Below are 22,587 nucleotides of genomic sequence, written 5' to 3' on the forward strand. Positions count from 1 at the left end.
CAAAGCACGCGAAGAATCACAGGTCCCCACGTGTCTTTCAGAACAGTAAACTTCCGGCTTTGCTACCAATTTTGCAACCAATAGGCTTAAGCCGTTCCCAAGGGTCCTTACGTTCTGGGTGCTCTGGCAAAAGCCTTACGGGGAAAAATTAGAAACTATGACTATACGGTGTTAAATTTACGCTCCTTCCTTGATAATTTCATTTTTATCATTCTCATTATAAAAACACATTATGAAGAAGAATGTCACAGGTGGGTGGGGTCCAGCATGTCTAGCAGCCCGGCAAGTGAATCAGGCATTCTCCAGGTCAGCTCCAGAGGCAAGGTCCCCAACTTCCTGTTAGAGACATCGGCGTCTCAGTCTGGAGATTCTTCAGACATGAAACCTCGAGTCGTGACTTACGTGGACCGAAAGCTGAAAAGGCGCATCGAACAGGTATGACCCGTCGGCGGACCCGTCCGCCTTCGCTTCCTAGCAGCCCCGCCCTTCTCCGTTCCCCCCGCGGCCCTTCTGCTCATGCACCTTGGGCCCCCTGGTCTCTCCGCACACCCCAGCCCCCCCTTCCTCTCCCTCCTGAGGAAAGCCGTCGCTTTCTTCTTTTTGTCCTACTGGACTTATCCCCGTGTCACGAGGTGAGGGGGAGGAGCAAGACCACGTGGGGAGGGTCTGTCAGGCTGCACCCCCATCTCCCACCCACAGGGCCAGTGTACTGACGGGGACGGAACCGGACCCAGACATGTGAGCAGCCGGGCCTGTGCGCTCTCAAGTCGGGCAGTGCCCCATGCACTTAGGGTCCTGCTGGAGTGAGCAGGAAGAGCGATAGATTAGGGGTCAGGAAACCGGGGTCCGAGTCCCCGTGCCATCACTGACCACAGGCAGGTCAGTGAACCCTTCTGACGCTTCAGTGCAGAATGGGGGACGTCCAGAACTTAACACGTTAGTCTATTTTTTCTAAGATATATTTTGTAGATGCCTTGAGAATACCTCCAGTTCCTTTGCTCTCACTCTTTTTTTTTTTTTAAACTCTTATGTCTGGCTCTGACTCATTTCTCCGTCTGAAACTGCTGTGTTTTTTTTCAGTCGTGATCCTTGACCTTTCTCCAAACTTTAACACTGTTTACTTTCTTCTTGATACCCCTCTTCTCTAGGCTTTTCGTGACCCTGATCTCTCCTTCCTGATTCTCTTCTGTTCTTTGTGCACATCCTTTGTTAGATTTTCAGGGTGAGGCCTACTCTCTATGGGCTCTCTACTCTCCCAGGGGTCTGTCTTGAGCCCTCTTCTCCCTCCACATCTGTGACCTACCTTGGTGGTTTCATGAGCTCCCGTGGGTTCAATTATCATCTGCATGCTGATGATTCTTTGCTATCTCCAACTGCCTGTTGGTCATTTTGAACTAGGTATCCCATAGACATCTTAATCTCAACTTGTCCAAAACTGAACTCATTATCTTTTTCCCCAAACTCTCCCTTCTTTCTAATTTCTCTGTTACTGTACTATTGCCACCATTTTCCCCAGTCACTCAGGCTCATAACCTAGGTATCATCCTCAGTCCTCAACGTCTTCCACCCACCCCCCCATATCCCATCTGTTTCCAAGGCCCATTGATTTCACCTTTTCTACATGTCTTGAATAAGTTGCCTTGTCTCTGATACTGCCGCTGCTTTGGTTCAGGCCTCTCCTTTGAGTGTCACGTTATCCATATTTATAGTCTAATTCAGACACTGTCCCCAAGACATTGTCCTTTGTTCTTCAGTGAGTTTTGTAGGCACAGACTCACATAGTCTTTTTCTCTATTGTAACTTTTCTCCTTATTCTAGGCAACGTCAGCATATGTGTTGATACTTTCTTGTCAGTTTCTCAGTCTTTCCATTTCAATTACTTGCTTCAAACCTCACAAAAAAAAAAAAAATTGACTTTCCCGAAAGTTCCCTCTGCTGTTCTTCTTATCCTCTCAAATTACTCTGACATCTCCCGATATTTCTTTCTTGACCTTTGGCTGGTGAAGAGGTGTCTCTTCTCTTGGCAAGGTGAACCCCTCTGAATACACTCTTCATCCCATCCCCTCCTGACCTCTCTGACATGTTATCCTCACTCTTTCTCCAGTCTTCAGTCTCTCTCTCTGTGTCGGTTCCTTCCCTGCTGCCTGTAGATAATCCCATGCCTACTCTAGGCTTTAAAAAAAACAAACGCATAGTCCTACAGTCCTACTTTGTCCTATTCTTCTCTTCCACTTCTCAGCTGAACTTTAGAAAGCCAGGCACCACTAGGTGCCTCTACTTCCTTTTCTCTCACTTACTTCTAAACCCTCTGATGGCTGACTCACAACCTCATCAAATGAAACTGCCTTCTCCAGAGTCAGCAATTACCAAATCCAAATCTTATCCTTTTTGCCCTCTTTTTATAGCCTTTGACAAAGTGTCATCATATCCTCCTGGATATTCTCTTCTTTATAGGTTTTCATGACTTTGCTTTCTCCTGGTTCCTGGTCCCCTCCTACCTATTTGACTTCTCCATGTCAGTCTTCTTTTAGGTTATACCTCTTATCTGTGGATATTTCCCAAGACTCTGTCCTGGGCTAGCTACTTTTCTCACTTTATGCTATTTTGCTTGGTGATCTTATAGATTCAACTATTATCTCTATGCAGGTAATTCCAGATTTATATATTCAGCCCTAATCTCTCTCCTGAGCTCTAATCCCGTATCACCAACTGTCTTTTGGACATTTCATATTGGATCTCAAACCCAACAAGTTCAAATCAGAATTAATTATCTTCCCTTCATTCTCACTCGCCTCTAGACTTCCCTTTTATTTGTATTAGTATCCTCCTGGTCACCCACACTAGTAACCTCTGTATTACCAGTGACTTATCACATGCATTCCCTGGGTATAGGCATTTTATTGTCAGATCTTGCTATTTCTACCTTTATGTCTTTCGTATGCCTCCCCTTCTCTCCACTCACGTAGTACCCCCTCTAATTACAATAGTAGCCACTACAGTAGCCTTCTTGTTGTCTCCCTTACCTCATCTCTCTCCTTTCCAATTTATCCTCCATTCAACTGCCAAAATGATTTTCCCAAAGCATAGATTTGATCATGTTATTCCCCTACTCAATAAACCCCAGTGGCTCCCTATTACATCTCTAGGATTGAATATAAATCTGGTTGACATTTAAAACCTTTTGCAATCAGGGTCCTTCCTACCTTTTCAGTTCCCTTATATTTAAGTCCTTTTCATTTACTCTTTAATCTAACCACAGTGAACTATTCAATCTCACACATGACAACTATTTCCTTATGCCTTGTCTTCTGAATTGCTTTTTCTATATTAAGTGCCTGGGAAATCCTACAGTTCTCTACCTCCTGACTTCCTGTAGTAAGATTCAGCTGAAATCTTACCTTCTCTAGGAGCTCTTTTCTGCCCTACCCCCGCTACTGTCTTCCTTTTGAGATTCTTTTTACGTAGTGTGTATTTTGTATATTTATAGTTATTTGCATGTTGTCTCTCCAGTTAGAATGTAAGCTCCTTGAGGGCAAGGACCATGTTTTTGTCTTTCTTTGTATCCCCAGTACTTCTTATAGTAACTGGCACATAGTGCTAAATAAATGCCTTTTGACCTGCAAAAGTAAACAGCTGATTGGATAAAGGATTGAGTTACTATTATGAACTTGTGCAACTGGAAGAGTGTATTTGCCTTGACAGAAATGGGGAAATTCAGATATGTGTTTGGAGATGACTATAGGACAGGTAACATCTGAGAAAAAAGAATTAATTTCAAGAGACAGAAATGAGAAGGGAATGTATTCCAGGAATTTGACCAATCTGAAGGCATGGTGAGTAGAAGGCAGGATTACAGAATCTCATATTTGGAAAGTACTTCAGGAGTGACCTGAACAAGAATTCTTTCTACAACATATTCATTGTGGTCATCCAACCTTTGTTGAAAACCTAAAGAGGTTGTATAGAGAGAACTAAGGAACTCTGAGTGCAGATTTTTTTTCGCTTTATTTTTACATAGAGAGAACTTACAACTTCCAGAGGCTCTATTTTCATTAGTTTTGATTACCTAATTTTAAGCCTGCTAAACCTCTGCCTTTGCTGCTTCCATATTTTGCTTCTTGTTCTGTTTTATGGCGCAAAGTAGAATAAGTTTAATCTCTCTTTGACTTGACAGCCCTTTAGGTACTTGATGACGAATGTCAGGGCTCTTTTAAGTATTCTCTGGTCTCTAAACATCTTAACTCCTTTAACTCATGAGATGAGATAAAACCAGTTGTTCTTTCTGGTGAAATATAAAGTATATTAAATGAAGTTGTAAAGGCAGATTAGAACTGGATTGTTGATGTCCTTAAATGCCTCGCTAGGGAGTATAATGTAAGCTTGAGGACAGAGACTATCCCTATTTTGTGTTTGTATCTCTATGTCTAGTGCAGTGTCTGGCTTGGCATATAGGAGGTGATTAGTAAATGCTTGTTATTTATCTCCTCCTTGATTCCCTCAACAGAAAAAGATTTCTTCCTTCTCAAACACCATCTCTTTTTCCCCCCTACTGAGGAGAGGGAAGTATCATGAGAACCCATGGAAGAGACAGTATCTAGAAGACATAAATCTCATTATTTGCAGAGAGGTTAAAAAAGAAGAGGACTAAAAAAAAAAAAGCCATTGAATTTAACAGTAAATAAAAGGCCATTCATGATCTTTGGTGAGAGCCATTTCAGTTGAGTGGTGGGGAAATACGCCAGATTACAAGGGGTGAAAAATGCATTTGAGATGGAAATGTGGAGACAAGGAATATAGGCAACCTTTTCCATGTATTTTGTTGTGAAGGAGGAGGAACAATACAGGACAATTGCTTGAGGAGATAGCAGGGAAGAGTGAAAATTTTTTAATGTTTGGGGGAAATATGGATATATTTGTAGGAAAGGATAAGGAGAGCTTGAAAATTATTATTAATAATAATAATGCCTAAAACTTATATAGTGTTTATGTGACAAACATTGTGCTAAGCGCTTTACAATTATCTCATTTGATCCTGACAACAACCCTGGGAGGTAGGTGCTATTAGTATGTCCATTTTACTGATGAGGAAACTGAGGCAAGCAGGTTAAGTGACTTGCCCAAATACACACAGCTAATAAGTATCTGAGGCTGAATTTGAACTCGTGTCTACCTGATTCTAGGTCTGGCATTTTCATTGCAGAGGTTATGCACCATGGCACTGTGGGTATGGAATGTAGTGTATATTATCAGAAACTACTAATATGTTAGTTTTGTTTTTTAAGAAAAGTCTTTGCTAAAAGGAATCACTGGGTAAAGGAATGGGAAGGGATATGTTGGGAAATGAATTTGTTGTTAAAACAAAAAATATTAAGAAAAAGATAAGAAAATTCAGTGAGAGAAATGATCAAAGGAGCAAGCTGCTAGATGAGACAGGATGAGAGTCCAAGTAGAGAGTCTGGTATTGGCAAGGAGAAAGTCCTCCTCATTTTCTAAGACCAGAGAATGGGAGGAGAGAATTAGTTATTAAAGCTGTTTAGAGAGAGAGAGAGAGAGAACTCTTGAGTGGATTGAAGCTTTTTTTTTCCATTTAAGTTTTCTTGCTTGTTTTTGCAACATGGTTAATATGGAACTATATTTTGAATGACTTCACATGTATAATGGGTATCATATTGTTTGCCTTCTTAGTGGGTGGAAAAGGGGCTAGAGGGAGGGAGAGAATATTGAACTGATTATATGTATATCTTTAGTTGAAAGGGGCCTTAAAAGTTAGCTAGTGTAAGCTATGAATTTTGCAAATGAAGAAAGTGTTACCAGCAAAATTAAGGGGAGAAAAGGGAGAAAAGAAAAACTTGTCCAACCAAGGTCACACCAATAGGTGAGTCTTTCAATTCCAGGTAAGATACTCTTTATACTATGCCATATTGTGATCAAGATCCCATATAACCAGTTTGTAAATTTTAATCATTGAAGGAGGATGATCACGTTTATATTTTTCAAATTTTATGTTTAGTACCTGAGCAGTAATGAATGTGGAAAATATGTGGACGTTGGTACCTTAGCATCCAATTTGCAAGAAATGTATAGGTAAGTTAATAAGCAATTTAGCATGGGAAGGAGGGAAGTAAGCATTTATATAGCGCCTACTATGTGCCAGACACTGCTGAGTAATAATACTCCTTTGATCTTCACAACAATCCTGTGAGGGAGATGCTGTTATTAGGCCCCGTTTTACCATTGAGGAAACTGAGACAGGCAGTGGTTAAGTGACTTTTCCAAGGTCTCATTAAACTGGTAAGTGTCTCAGGCTGGATTTGAACTTGGGTCTTCCTGATTCCAGGCCCAGTCCACTATCCATTGCACCACCTAGCTGCCTTGGTTATCATTCCATCTGCTCTCCATCTTTCCAACAAAATTATAGTTGGTAGCAACATTCACTATCTTTATCAGCCTCTCTATCTTAGAAACTCAGTCATTTTTTTTCCTGAGTAATTTTATCCTATTCTGAACTTGACAAACACCAGCAAACTGGCCATTTTAATATACAAGGAACAATAAAAAGGATTATATATGAAATTGAAATATTTTTGTGAAGTACTTAGCACAGCCCTTGGCACATAGTATGAACTATATAAATTTTAGTTGTTGTTGTTGTTATCATTATTATTACATATAGCTTTAAAGCATGTAATAAATTCAGTTAGTTTCAAAGGTGCCATGCTTGTTGGTCTTGCTGAACTGTCTTCTGTTCTCATTTATGCATTGGAAAATACTTCTGTGACCCTTCTTTCTTTTCTTTTTTTGGTATCATTATTGGTAGTCTCTTTTTCGCTCTGAAATTTCTCCCACTCCTTTAATTAAACAAACAAACAAATAACACTTGTAACAAATAAAATAGGCAAACAAAACAAATTGACACTTAGGCTATGTCTGAAAATATTATCAAGGCCATCACCTCTCTGTCAACTCTAGTGTCATTTAATAGCGGTGTAACTGGACAAGTCAAATTTAACCTGTTTTACTCAGTTTTTCTCATCTGTAAAATGAGGATAATAATAGCACCTACTTCCCAGATTTATTGTGAAAATAACATGAGATAATATTTATAAAGTGTTTTGTAAACTTTAAAATTCTGTATGAATGCTAGCTGTTGTTGTTCATTCTTCATGCGTCATCATCATTGGTTCTTCAGAGTTGTTAATGGTCACTGTATTCATCAGAGTTCTTCATTCATTCTTGAGTTTTCTGTGGTCTTAATCCCTACATCTTATTCATGCTGCTGCTTTTTTAAGAGCCCTGGATCTGGATATATCTTTTTCCACAATCACAGCCAAAGACTGCCTCAGTCATCTTATACTTGAACAAATACAGGTATAAGATGATTCCTTCCCAAATTCACTACCTCCAACCTTTTCCCTTCCCAACTTAACCATTTTAGTTAAAGTAAAAATTCTAGCCTATGATACACTTCTTCCTTTTATCTGTATTTCATATCTTTTCACCCTTCAAAACTTTGGTGCCAACTTCCTTGATCCCCCAAGATAAAAATCTCTTCAAACTTTTCTAGAATAGCACTTTGGATTTCTCCTTTTTCCTCAACCCCCTTGTATCATACTTACTTGTGTACATGTCATATCTGTCTCTTCCTCTACACCTCACAACACTCATATAAACACCTTGAAGACAGCCATCAGAACGCACTCTTTCTGTTGTACCAGAGTGCTACTTAGGAAAATGATATTTCAGATTTTGAGCCTGAGTGATTAAGGTAATAGTGCTGCCATCAAGAGAAATAGAAAATTTAGAAGTGGAGAAGGTAGTTCAGTTTTAGAGAAGTTGCATTGTGAGGTGATGCTGTCTGTGGCTGATTCCCAGCATCAGTTGGAAATGCAAGAATATTATGACTCAGGGAAAGTATTGACCTCAGAAGTAACCCAGTTGAGGATCACTCAGATGATAATTGAGATCCTTAGAGCGGATGAGTTCACTAGTTGGGAGAAGAGAAAGAGAGGAGGGAAAAGGACCAAGGACAAATTTAGGGAAGACAGAATGAAGAGAAATCATCGAGGAAGGCAGAGAAGGAACTCTTGGAAATACAAAAAGAGGAGTAGAAGAAATATTTTCCTAGCAAAATGAGAGAATAGAGGGAAATACACAATTAATATTTAAAACTGCACTCTGGTACAACAGAAAGAGTGCTGCATTTGAAGTAAAAATGATTCAAATGCAAAGGTCAAAAGACCTGAGTTTGAGTCTAAATTGTGTCCCTTACTCCCTTTCTGAACTTGGCAAAGTCTCTTAACCATTCAGGGCTTTAGTTTCAATATTTTTATCTATTAAATGAGATGACTAGATGAGCTAGCCTTGGGGGGTCCCTTTTAGCTCTAAAGCTATGGCCTGTTTTCATTTGAGTTTGACAGTACTGGACTAGATGAACTCTAAGGTCTCTTCCAGGGCTAAATCCTATAAGAACTTTCATTTACTCTCCACCTTTAGCAAAGAAGACTTCCAAAAGGTGTTTTGATAATTAAGTACTCTATCATAACCAAATCACACTTTCATGGCAAGGTATGTGATAGGTTTATGCAACCATTACACATCTTCTTCCATAAAATGGAAGAGGATAGAATGAAGTAGAAAGCAGAATCTGATAACATTACTTAACAAGAAACACTTGAAACACAAAGATTCACAAAGTTAAAAGGAAGACTGGAGCTAAACCTATTACCTTTTAGCAGTACTTAAATAAGGAGGCATAATCTGCTTAAATGATGCATCAACATCATTACTTCACACATACACGCACACACACACTGTCTAATAACAGAGCATATAAACAATTGAAAAAAGTTGGTTGAATTGTAGGGAGAAATAGATAGCAAAACTTTAATAGTAAAGGACCTTAATGTACTGGCTTTACACAAATCTAACTAAAAGATAAACAACAAATAAGCAAGGAAAGTGAATCGAACTTCAGAAAAGTTAGAGATGGTAGATCCCTGAGAGAAATTGACCGTATTATAGGAACTTCAAGACCTCCCCAAAAGATGCTGAGAAGCAGAAATACCAAACATATTTACTGATCACAAAGAAAGAAAATTTAATGAATGTTAAAATAGTTGGAGATTAACATAATTCTAAAAACTGGGAGATCAAAGAACAAATTATAAAAACAATTTAAAGATTACATAAAAGAACATGGCAATAAGAAGACAACATATCAAGATATAAGTATTACAGCCAAAGCAATTCTAAGGGAAAATTTTTAATTTTGGAATACTTTAATCAACCAAGTAAAGAGCAAATCAGTGAATTGAGCATTCAATTTTAAAAAAAAAATCTGAACAACAAATAAAAGTTCTCCAACTAAGTAACAAAGTAGAAATTTGAAGATTAAGGAAGAGATTAATAAAATTGAAAATAAAAGACCATTAAGTTGATATATAAATCTAGGTTGTTGTTTTTTAAACAAATAGCCCATCTGATTTAAAAAGAGAGGCAAATTAATTTTTCTCACATCAACAATGAAAAAAACAAGCCAGAAAATATGAGACTAAGATTAAAAGAGATGAATAGGCAGTTTTAAAAAAAAGAAATCCAAACTATCAACAACCATATGGAAACAGTGTTCCAAATCACTAATAGTTAGAGAAATGCAAATTAAAGCCACTTGGAGGTTCCACTCATCACACTGTATGATGATAAAAAAAAGAAAATGACAAGAGATGGAGGGGCAGTGGGAAAACAGGGGTGGTCGTGTACTTTTAGTTGTGCTGTTAATTGGTTTAGTCCATAGGTTTCCAAAATGGACAATAACGCTCCCTGGAGCGCTGAGACTATTGGGGTGGGGGTGCAGTAGTAGCCTTGGATGCCGTTGAGGGGCGTTGAACCTAAGGGTTAACCTAACCTAATCCCAGTGGGGCACTGAATGATTTTTTTTTTTTTTTATGAAAAGGGGCTGTAGGCCAAATAAGTTTGGGAACCTCTGGTTTATTCATTCTAGAAAGCAATTTAGAACTATTCCCCTAAAGTTACTGAACTGTGCATATGTACCCTGTGACCCATGTTCCACTATAATTGGTCTATACCCCAAAAAAACAAAGAAAAAGGAAAAAGACATGTATAAAAACGTTTATAGCAGCTCTTTTTTTGTGGTAGCCAAACATTGGAAATTCACGAAGAGCCTTCCAGTTGGGAATGGCTAAACAAACTGTGGTGTGTAAGTATAATGGAATATTATTATTTCACAAGAAATGATGAAATGGACAGTTTTTGAGGAAGCTATAAAGACCTATAATATGCTACAGAGCAAATTATATAGAGCTAAGAACAATTTGCACAACAATAACATAGAGAAAAAGAACTTTGAAAGATTTTAGATCTTTCAAATCAGTGCAATGAGATACCACAAGTCCAAAGGACTGATGATGAAACATGCCACTTCTAGAGAAATGATAACCTGAAAATGCAGAGACAGGCATCCTTTTTTGGACAAAGCCAATTTGTTTTATTGGACCATGCAGTTAGGTGTTCAGGGCTTTTTCTTCAGCTCTCCTTTTTGTTTTCCTGGGGGTAGGGGGAGTAGTTAGTGTAAAACAAAGTAAAACAATAAAACAAAAGAATAAACCTGAATTAGCAACAATAACAAAAAAAGAAAATCTGGAAAGATTATCAAGAAATAGAAGTTTAATGTTAATTTCTGAAGAACAGGTGAAATGGATGATCTTTGAACCTAGGTCAGTAGATTTGGAAATTAGGAGGCCATTGATTACCTGATCACCCCTAAGATGTTAGTCCTTCCCTCTTTCCAGTTACCTTGTATTTATTTTGTATGTACATTATGTATGTAAAGAATTGTTTTGTTCCTGTCTTTGTATTCTCAATGCCTGATTCAAGGCATCGGACATAGTAGGTGCCAAATAAATGATTACTTCATTGATATTACTGAAGTAATGCATTCTGAAGTGCTTTTTGAATCATAAGACACTGAAATTCATTGCATCTTGTTCAGCATAATATAGTGAAAAATGCTGAATCTGAAGTTAGATGTTATGATTTCTATTATCTATGCAACCTTGGACAAAAAACTTATTCTCTTTGGGCCTCAGTTTCCTCATCTCTGAAATGAGGAGTTTAGACTCCGAGGTCCCTTCCAGATCTATATCTGTGATCTTACTTAGGGTTGAACAAATTCTGCCTTCCTCAATCAGCCGAACATACTGAAATTTACTGTTTTTATTTTAGGTTGCACTGCCTTTGTCCTTAGATTTTAATCTTGTTAGGGGCTGGTCTCTGATTTCAGAGCTTTCCTTAGCGCTTTTCCTACCTGATCCTGAAATAATTGAGTTGGAAGAGATCTTAGAAGTTATTTAATCCAGCTATCATAGTATCATGTGATTTGTGTGTGCATAGTGTTTCATGAACAAACAATACACTGAGCTAAAAAGATAGTGATCTTTTTATTTATAGTAGGGCAATTTTATACTTAAAGTTAGCAAAACAGATTGTTCCTACTACAAACCTTGTTCTAAACCCTGACTTTGCCTGAGGCAAGAAAAGGTTAGATTATCCGAGACACCTTTTAATAATGGCCAAGTCAGATTGTTGAATTGGTGAGGGGAGTTATCTTTGGACTCCTTCTCTAACCCTTGAAAGTTAAACCTAATGACTGTTGGAATAGTGTAGTCATGGCCTATTTCAATTTCAGTGTGATACGCAGAAGTAGCTGATTTCTGTTGTGCTGAGGATCTAACCAAGAATCTTAATTTCCACAGCACGATTTGTATCTAGTAGCTAAAAACAAATCTGAGAATGGAGTTCTATAAAGCTGCAGCTAAGGCCTGCATGAAACTCTTTTTAGAGATTTGTTTTTGCTCTTTGCATTGTATTAAATGAATTGAGTAAAAAAGTAACAGGGCTAACCTAATGTGATTTTAGTTAGTTTAGGCATTATTTCCCCCAAAGCAATGAGAGGACCTTTAACTGGTAAATTGAGCCACTGAACTTTATCACTTACAGTTGAACTAGACATTTGAAAGATTTGTAACTTCAGTGGTTTTTGCTGCTACCTTTTGCTGAAGAAACTATTACAGTAATCATTTAGATTTCTTGACTTAGTTTTGAAGCAGAGTCATATATTTTGGTGCGAAGGAAATAAGCTTCTCTTCAGTTTGTTTCCAGCGAATGTGCTTTGGGGTTTGCATAATACAAACCGTGGTGGAACAAAACCCTTGCCTTGAACTTCTTATTCTTTAAGATATACTCTGTCCTAAGGATTATGGTTATTGGTATAACTTATTGCCCTAACAGATTGCAAACATAGCTAGTCCAGAATGATCCTCTTTATGTAAACTTTGAACCTCCTCAATACCCTATAAGATGAAAGCTTCTTAAAGGCACTTGTTTGTGTATCATAGCATAATACCTAGCATGTATTAGGTGCTTAGTAAATGTTTTAATTTTAATTAATAAATGTGGAATTGAGTTATCACTTTAAAATCCCTTTGGTCAGTCTCTTGGATATGGTCTTGATATTTGGGAAGAGGCTTCATTCCTCTACAGGTTGCACTACTGACTCATTTCCCCAGAACTTTGTTTATCTTGTCATCGAAGACCAGGAAGCTCATTCCACCTCTGGACTACTTCTTGTATTAGAAGTCCCTCTACCCCTGCAGCTTCTCCCTTTGATTGACTGGTTCATGTCAGAACTTCCATTTTAAGGAGGTCCAGACTACCCATGTCTTCATTCCTCTTCAGGCTGTACTCCTGACTCTTCACAGGACTTTCTGTACCATACCTTCCTGATGAGTCCCTTAATCCCTACCCCCTCAACCTTCCCAGTTTTTCAGCTATTTGTTTTTATGTTTGGTCTTACTCTTTTAGATTGGCAGGTTCTTGAAAGCAGGGACTGACTGTCTTTCTGCTTATATCTGTATTCCTAACACTTAGCACGTAGTAATCCTGGCACATATTAAGAATTTAAAAATGCTTGTTGACTGACTGGCAGTATCTACTCTGCTAAACTTATTTATATTGTCTTTCAGTGTAGATTATGGCCGGAGGAAGAGAAATGCTTTTAGAATTCAGGTAGAAAAAGGTGAGTTTCCTGATACATGTTGAACTACTAACAATGGTTGTAGAAAACATTTCTTATTTAATGGAAACTTGTTTTGTTCTAGTTTTTAGCATAATCAAGAGAGAGAAAGAACTTGAAGACTTAAGTGAATTAGAAGATGAACACCTGGCAAAAAGAGCAAGAAAAAGTCAAGAGTTCAATGAGTGAGTATTAGAAAAGAGGTCATTTTATTTATTAATTTTTTATTTTGAATTTAGAGATCATTTTCATATTCACAGCAGAACAGAAAAAGATTATATTTTTTAAAAAATTAATCTTTTCATAATACTTGCCTTTTAAAAAAAATGCGTAGGCTTTATTTTAAGTGTCCTTGAAAAAATAACATCCCCAATATTGAAGTCAGGGGAGCCCAGACTATTTGCCCTTTCCATGAGACCTCCTGAGTTGACCAATGAATAGAAAAATAGCATTACTTCTACGTTTTAGATTAGTTCCCAGTCCCCAGGTTATCTGCGGTGGAATATTTAGAATTCTTCACTTAGTTGAGGCACAATGCAAAGATTAGAAAGAAGATAAGATAGACTCACTTTTTAAGCCTGGGCAGGTTCCTTTGTCTTTGCTTTGGCAGATTGAGGAAGACGATAGCTTTGGTTTGCTCTATTTCTAACTCTGACAAAATGATTTTTGAGGTGAAAGGTTCACCACCAGGACCAAGGTTAGGTTATAGAAGCAAGACGGTGAAGTGCATCAGCATACTAGATGGCATACAAGCCAAAAATCTCCCTGACTTCAAATTGAAGACTTCAGTGTTCTCACTCAGCCTGAGCTGACTTGCTTACACAGTTTCTGCTCATGGACTTGTTACCTACTGCTCTAGGTTGAGGCAGGAAACAAGTTCTATGTGGAACCAGTTTTGGGAAATAAAAGCCCTCATGGCTCTTCCTTTTACACTAATTATCCGATTTCACTGTCCATTAGTGTGCTTGCCTCTTTAAAAAAGTATATAATATTTCACATTACTTCAAAAACTGTTCTGCTTATATGTGCTTTCTTCTAAACTTCCTTCTGTTTCCCTTGGTGCATTTTTAAAAAAATGTTTTGATAGTCCTCTTCTATTTGTAGCACAATTGTTAACCCAAACTGCCTCTGCCTCCTCAATTAAAAACTGAGGGAAAAAACCTGGTAACACATAAGGCAGTGTCAGTCAAAGTTAATCCATATAACTGTCTCGTCCAAATTCAGTGTTTCTTTCTGCACCTTGTGTCCATTAGCTCTATGTCTGTTGACAAGTAATGTTATTTATAGTGATGTACTTTTATACTTATCCTTCAGTGGTCTTGTAAAGGTTTGGTTGGTCATTGCATCGATCAGAGTTAGGCTTTTTAGAGTTGTTTTTTTCTTTACAATGTTGTTGTATTTGTATAAATTATTCTGCTAGTTATGCTGATTTCACTTTTCATCAGTTTATAATACCCAGTATTCTTGAAAGTGAGGATGATGATGATAGCTAACATTTAAATAGCACCTAGTGTGGGCCAAGAACTGTGCTGAGTGCTTTTGCAAATATTATCTCACTTGAACCTCATAACAATTGTGGGAGGTAGATGCTGTTATTATCCCCATTTTACAAATGGGGAAACTGAGGCACAGAGAAGTTAGATGATTTGCCAGGTTCACATAGCTAGTAAAATGTCTGCGGTCACATTTTAACTCAGGTCTTCCTGGCTCCACTGTACCACCTAATAACTCCAGAAAAAGTCTTCTTTTGCTATTTCTTGCTTTATTGTTCCCTTTTTTGGTTAATTTGGAATACAATACTCATAAAAGAGATATACCTGATGACTCTTGGTCTGGCTATTTCATTTCATATATTAATTTTATTAGTTGTATAAATGTTTTTTCAAGAATGTTATCCTAGCTCTCAATAATTTGTGTTGAAAATATTCTGCCTTTTCCTATCTTTTCTTAAGATATATAGCAAACAAAACAGATGATGATTCAGATGTGGAAGATTTCCCAGATCAACAGGTGAGTCACATATTTTAGCTACCACATTTAAAAAAAAATCACTGAACTTGGCAAGCATTATTATCCACAGATATTATTTGCAGGATGCTGTCTTAGTACCCATGTCAGATTACTTAGGAAAATATTCATGGCTGACTTTTGAAAAACAATTTAGATCAACCTTTTGAACTTAGTGTTAAGGAAAAGATACCATTTAAATTTAAACACTTTAATTTTGTATTTAAATGATAGTATTTGTTCTAAGAGCTACACAGCCACCACCCTAGTTCAGGTTCTTATCACCTCTTGCCTGGGCTATTGCAGTAAAGTTCCCTAATTGAACTCTTGGTCTCAAATTTGTCCCCTATCTCATCTGTCTTTCAAAGTGATATTCTTAAAGAATGAGTCTGATACTGAGTAAACTGCTGTGGCTCCCTGTTACCTCTAGGATCAAATACAAATTCCTCTGCTTGGGATGTAAAACCATTTACAACCTGAACCTACCCTACCTCTCCAACCATATTTTATATATAACTGTACTTGGAAGACCATGGCAAAACTTGATTGCCCAAAGAACGTCATCAGTATTGTATACCAGTTCCATATTGGCATGCTTGCACGGGTTCTGAGTAATGGATGATGCTCTAATACTTTCCCTGTCACCAGTGTAGTGAAGCAGGGCTTTGTGCTTGCTCCCATGATTTTTTAGCATGATGCTCTCATCATTGTTGTCAGACGCCTTCAATGAGAAGGAAAATGGCATCAAGGTCAGCTACTTCACTGATGGTAAATTATTAAACTTGAGAAGGCTAAAACCAAGACTAAAGTGGAAGGAGAGTTGGTGTGTGACTTTTTGATGATTGTGATGATTATACACTCAATGCAGCCTCTGAGACTGAGATGCAAGAATTGATTCTCTGCTGCTTGTGCTAGTTTTGGTCTTAAAAGTTAACACCAAGAAAACAGGTTCTCTACCAGCCAGCACTGTACTATCCACATGTGGAACCATCAGTTACAGAAAATGGAGAAAATTTAAATGCTGTGGTTAAGTTCAGTTACATTGGCAGTATACTTTCCAGGTTTGTCCACATAGATGATGAGGTTGGGAGGCTCCAAAAGAAATTATTGGAGAAAAGAGGTATGAAGCTGCCTACCATACTGAAAGTCTACAGAGTTGTGCTGACTCCATTGTTGTATGCCTGTGTAACCTGGATAGCATCATGCTAGGAGACTGAATTGTTTCCATTTGAATTGTCTTAGGAAGATTCTGAAGATCACCTGGCAAAATAAGGCACTAGACATTGAGGTCCTTTGTTGAGCTGAACTGCCAAGCATTCAAACTCTACTCCAGAGAGTACAATTCTGATGGGCTAGCCATGTTGTTCAAATTCCAAGCATATGTTTGCCTAAAAGACTTTTATGGAGAAGTCACACAAAGCAAGTGTGCACATGGAGGTCAGAAGAAGAGCTATAGGACACCCTCAAGGTCTCTCTGAAGAATTTTGGAATCAATTGTGAGACATGAGAGACGTTGGCATAGGACTGTCCGATAGGGTGTGCCTGCATCAAAGAAGGCACTGTGAGCAAAGCAGAGTAGCAGTAGCTCAAAAGAAATGTGAGATGCACAAATTTAGAGACATCTCCACTCCAAATGTTCATGCGGATTGCTTGTTCCCAATCTGTAGTCTACCACAGCCTTCTGAGCTTATATTGGTCTGATCAGCCATAGTCAGACACATTGTACCTTGACCCTGACCTAGTGATGTCATTTTGGTCCTCTTTGAACATAAAGAACAACAACCAGCCACAAAACTACCGTTCATACACTATGGTCCAGCCAAACTAGCTTATTGCTGTGCCTTTGTGATGGCTGTCTTATATCTCTAGAATGCACTCTCTCTTTATTTCTGCCTATTAGAATCCCTAATTTCCTTCAAAGCTTGAGGGATATATACCACCACCTATATAAGACCTTTCCTGATCCTTCCAGCTGCTCTTCCATTACCTTTTATTTCACATGTATTTTGTATCAATGTGTGTGTATATAGGTTTTTTCCCCTGAAAGAATGGATGCTCATTTATGTCAGGGACTATTTGATTTATGTCTTTATATCCCTAGCACCTGACATAGTGTAAATTTGCAATAATAACTGCTTAATAAATTATTTTATTTTAATTTTTTGTGTGTGTGAGGCAGTTGGGGTTAAGTGACTTGCCTAGGGTCACACAGCCAGTAAGTATCATGTTTGTGAGGCCGTTTTTGAACTCAGGTCCTCCTGACTCCAGGGCCAGAGCTTTATCCACTGCACCACCTAGCTGCCCCAGGGATTTTTATTTTATTTTATTTTATTTTGATTTTTTAATAAACAAACTAGACATAAAGAGCTTTTGTGTATGGCATACTCACTTTGACATATCTAGGTATTACAAAAGACACTAGAGAAATCCATTGGTTTGAACCTTTGAAAAATGCGGATATTTATTATCTTCCTAGAATTTGACCTGGGTTGGTTCCATTAAAGGATAGAAATTGTCATTTTCCTTTGCAAATTTTAAAGGATAACCAGTTCGTAGTTACTAGCAGCAGTATTTGAGTATTCCCTATTTGTATTAGAATTCTGGAATTTTTTTTATTATCCCAGGATCTAGTATTGTAATTTGCATATTATGGTCACTTAATGAATTGTTGTTGAGTCAATCAAAAAGATTTATTAAGCCCTTATTATATGTCAAGCACTGTGCTAAGCACTGGGGTTACAAAGAAAGGTAAAAACATGATCTCTGCCCTTGAGGAACTCATTCTAGATGGGGAGACCACATGCAAGTAACAGTGTATGTGTCAGATGTATCTGGAGTAGATTGGAAGTAATTTCAGAGGGAATCTCCTAGTGTGGGGAGGGATAAACAGAGTCATCCTTCAGAAGGTAGGGTTTAAGCTGAGTCTTGAAGAAAGCCAGAGAAGCTAGGAGGAAGAGATGAAAAGAGAGGACATTCCAGACATGAGAAACATCCAGAGAAAAGGCACAGAATTGGGAGATAGGAGGTCATGTTCACGGAACAGCAAGTAGGTCAGTCTAGCTAGATTAGAGTGCGTGAAGAAGGTTAAAATGAAAGAGGACTTGGGAGTGGTAGGGTGGTGGTGGAGGGAGTGAGATAGGGAATCAATTAGAAATAAAAGAGCTGATTTGCTTTTAGTGAGGAAAGACTCACTTGAGATTATGTGATATATATTTTAATGGACCAGTCAGCATGGTTTAATTATTTTCTCCAGATTTGTTCAGCAGCATGTTGATAGGAATGAAGGAATGTGATAGCAGGAGCAATTCCAAGTCTGGGATTTAGCAAGGTGTGATGGACAATAGAAAAAGTGGACAAAGGATTTCAGTTTAGAAAAGAGTTGAACTGTTAGGGAAGGGAGAGAGTAAAGCCACTTGCAGGGATGATGGCTTAGGAAAGGTCTAAATTGAAGAAGGATTTTAGATGATGGAGGAAGAACAGGTTTAGGGATCATAAATCAAGGCAACAAACATTTATTAAGTGATTTAAAATGGAGGTTCTAGAGGTATAGGGATTTTTTAGGTGAAAAGGTTGATGTGACATAGTGGCTAAAGAAGTTAGAGAGTCAGGATTTTTTAGGTGAAAAGGTTGATGTGACATAGTGGCTAAAGAAGTTAGAGAGTCAGGAGAAAGGAATAAAGGAATGGTAAAAGATTATGATCAAAGAAAGGGAATTTCAGGTTCATGAATATGGAAATCAAGATCTTGTGAGTGATGGCAACATTAGAGGTGTAACTGTCTTTGTATATAGCAGAGTTGGTGTAGAGGAATAGATCATGGGAAATGAGTAGATTGAGCAACTGAGGAGTTAAGGTATTTGAGGGAACATCAGTATGTATTTTGAAGTCCCCTAGTCAATGATAAGAGATTATGGTCAGAGAAAGGAATTTGGGGGTTTATGACCATTGAAATGCATCACTTTTTTATGATGCTGAGATCAAGAGTCTGATTTATCTGTGTATAGTAGAGGAGTAGGTCAATGGGACATAATTAAGTTGAGTGACTTCAAAGTAGGGTCTTTAATGGAACATAAGTATATATATTGAAGTCCCCAAGTTATAGGAGCACTCTGCATTAGATCTAGCCAAAAGATCATCTGTTTACAGCTGGAGGGGACCTTAGAAGTTATTTAGTCCATTTTACCAGTGAAAGAACTGAAGCCCTGAAAGATTCAAGACATTTTCCTAAAATCCCACATATGTGTAGTAAATGACATAGGAAAGGACTTTATATCTAAGAGTGACTAGGGTTATTAGTAATAATATGTAATATTAATATTGTTGTTTTTGAAAAACATTGGTGAAGTGGTTTTTTTTCACTACCATCCTTTTACTTGAACTTAAATTACTGTTTTCAGAGATCTTTGTTATATCAGTTCTTTTTTTCTGCTTTTCTTTATAAGACTATATGACTGTTTGTCAGTTCCACAAAATATATCAAAGCTTTGATTTTATGCTACTTTTTTTTCCTTTTTTTTCTGGTTTTTGTTTTTAGGCAGTTGGGGTTAAGTGACTTGCCCAGGGTCACTCAGCTAGTAAGTGTCAAGTGTTGGTCTGAAGCCAGATTTGAACTCAGGTCCTCCTGACTTCAGGGCCAGTACTGTATCCACTGCACCACCTAGCTGCCACGTACTTTGCTGTTAAAAAAAAATATTCTCACTTCAGTTAGAGTAGTTTAAGTTGTTTAAGTATGTTCTTTAAAAATGATGTTTCTTACTAATTCAGTTATGAGAACATAATTTACTTTATATCTGACATGAAGTCAGAGCTTTATTGTGGTTCCTAGAGTTGAAAAGCATTAGTTTTATTTGGTTGACTGATACTTAGTGGTGAGTAAGGGAGTTTTTATTGTAAACTGCTTGTTTGTGAAATCATTTTATTTTAATGTTTGAATGTAAATGGAAATGTCAAGCCAGTGTAAGACCTTTGTTAATATAGTCAGTCATATTTTCCTACATGTTTGTGGATTCATTTACATACTCTATTTTTTGCAGTCTGCAAATCACATGAACAACTCTCTGCTGTCATTGTACCGGAAAGGAAATCCTGACATTTTACCAGAAAGTCCTGCAGTTGAACAAGGCAAAAATAGTCTCTCTGTGCCAAAGAATGTCTCGACAACACCTACTTTTACCAGGGTTTCTGAAGGTGGATGGTTTATTGACAAAACCCCAAGTGGAAAGAAAGAGAATGCTTTTTTAGACCTTTCAGATGAGCACGGCAACCATAAGAAGCCAGTTTCTAAGTTACAGGTATTTGCATTTTAATAGTTTAACTTTATTTTCCAGGAGCTTATTGCAGCCTTCTGACTCATTGTCCTTAGGTGGATACTCTTTTAAGTAGACATTTCTGCTGTGTGAAAGAAATAGGACTCTGCTATATTTCCTTTAACCTATTGAAATTTAGTGGGTATCTGGGGGTCAGGTTCTAAAGGTATGATTGTCTTTTACTTGGTTGATGATTAGTCATGAGGAAAATAGCTGTGAAAACATGCTTTGTAGAATAGTAATTTTTAATTCCAGATGTCCCCATATGAATGGGTGTATTGAGAAAATAGCTAGAATGAATAGGTATCACTGTTATCTGATTCTTTATAATGCTGTCATATAGAAGGATGTTAAAGACACATATCACTAACCTTTATTGAGTGAAGTATGCCTTTTATCTTTCCTTTGGCTTTGTTACCAGTAATTAACATTACTGTTACTGGTATGATTAAGGAGAGAGTTTAAATTTTTTTTTATATATTGTGTGATTTGCTTGTTAACAGCAGATCCTATCAAGCATCTCTGCAAAAATTCTTGTTCACTGACTACTGTAATGTAGAATAATAATATCTTAATTTGTTTGACCTATTTTTGGTCTGTTGGGAACCTGTATCCCAAATGGTCCAAGGAAATCCTAGTGAGAGACACAGCAGTTTCCCTTGACCTGACTCATATAGATTCCTTTGGTTCCTGCTTGAGAGTGTGAGACAATAGAACTGAATGGCTCAGTTCTAAATGACCCCAGAAATATTGGTTCAAAGTTGGGATTGTAAATAAATTTTGGTCAAGGTTATCTAAGCTTCAGAGCTTTTTGGGCTTAGATCTGATTCCTCAAGACTTTTGTGTTCCAGATCTGTACCATTTATTCTAATTTGGAAATTAACTCACCTAAGAGAGTAGGACCTTTAGCCCTACGAATTTTCTTTTCTTCTCGTGTCTCTAGTCTCTCAGCTGATCTACTTTTAGCCCTTACTTTCAGGATATTATTAGTCACCATCTCAGGTAGAAATTGCTAGAATCCTAGGCATCTTAAGCAACTCTCTAATAACATTAACTTTTTATCTGTTTAGCCCAAATTTCTCACTTCTAAATTTAAATCCCCCTCCACTGAAGTATTTGGAAAATTTTTTGATTTGTTTGAAAATTTTGAAAAACCTGAGACAACACAATTAGTATTTCTGAAACCAAATAGTTTTGATTTGGAATTCCTGACATCCAACTTAATTACAGAGTAAAGAATGTTAGAGTTTATTTAAGTTTGCTACTAATTATCATTTTAAGAAAAGCTCTGTTTATTGCTGTGCTTTCTATTGTTTTTAATGTGAATGAGTATTGTCTTTTGTCAAAAGCTTTTTCTGTATCTATTGATGTGATCATATGATTTTGTTGTTAATATGGTCAATAACATGGTCAATTATTGCATTACTTGTATAAATTGCATTACTGGTATAAATTCAGCTTGGTTATATTGTATGATCTTTGAGATATACTCTCTTTGTGATATATGATATGATACTCTCCTTGCTAGGATTATATTTAAAATTTTTGAATCAGTATTCATTAGAAAAAAAAGACCTGTAGTTTTCTTTTTCTACTTTGATTCTCCCTAGTTTAGGTATCAAGACCATATTTTTGTGATAGAAGGATTTTGGTAGGATTTCTTCTTTATTTTTTCCAAACAGTTTCTATGGTATTGGAATTAATTGTTCTTTTGATAGAATTCACTTGCAAAACCATTTGTTCCTGGGGAGTTTCTTAGGCAGTTCATTTCTGGCTTCTTCATTTTCTATTTCTAAGATAGAGTTATTTAAGTATTCTGTTAATTTATGTAGTTTGTATTTTTGTGACTATTCATCCATTACATTTAGATTGTCAGTTTTATTGGCATATAATTGGGCAAAATAGCTCTGAATAATTGCTTTTATTTCATGGGTTATAAATTCACCTTTTTCATTTCTGATAGTGATAATTTGGTTTTCTTTTTAATCAGATTTACCAATGATATATTTTATTTTGTTTTTTTAAAAACTAGCTCTTGGTTTTATTAGCTTAATAGAGTTTTGTTTTGTTTTTTTTAATTTTCTTAGGATTCTATTTTGGTGCTTAATTGGAGTTTTAAAATTTGTTGGTTTTCTGATTTTTTTTTAGTTGCATGACCAGTTTGTTGATCTGCTCTTTCTTTTAT

The 22,587-nt window shown here is 37.1% G+C and overlaps 1 protein-coding gene across 1 annotated transcript in view; it reads left to right on the forward strand.

Moving 5' to 3' along the window:
• Positions 1 to 344: 344 nt before the first annotated feature.
• The window catches only part of LOC114049812 (nuclear valosin-containing protein-like), a 93,183-nt gene continuing 70,940 nt past the window's right edge, over positions 345 to 22,587 (forward strand). The window contains exons 1-6 of the mRNA XM_027871225.1: positions 345 to 435; positions 6,011 to 6,084; positions 13,041 to 13,093; positions 13,176 to 13,275; positions 15,043 to 15,100; positions 20,130 to 20,387. Of these exons, the coding sequence (XP_027727026.1) occupies positions 379 to 435; positions 6,011 to 6,084; positions 13,041 to 13,093; positions 13,176 to 13,275; positions 15,043 to 15,100; positions 20,130 to 20,387 (600 nt within the window). The 5' untranslated portion in view covers positions 345 to 378. The remainder of the gene's footprint in view (positions 436 to 6,010; positions 6,085 to 13,040; positions 13,094 to 13,175; positions 13,276 to 15,042; positions 15,101 to 20,129; positions 20,388 to 22,587) is intronic.

Source organism: Vombatus ursinus, unplaced genomic scaffold, assembly GCF_900497805.2.
Source record: "Vombatus ursinus unplaced genomic scaffold, bare-nosed wombat genome assembly UNPS02014798.1, whole genome shotgun sequence".
Taxonomy (NCBI): Eukaryota; Metazoa; Chordata; class Mammalia; order Diprotodontia; family Vombatidae; genus Vombatus; species Vombatus ursinus.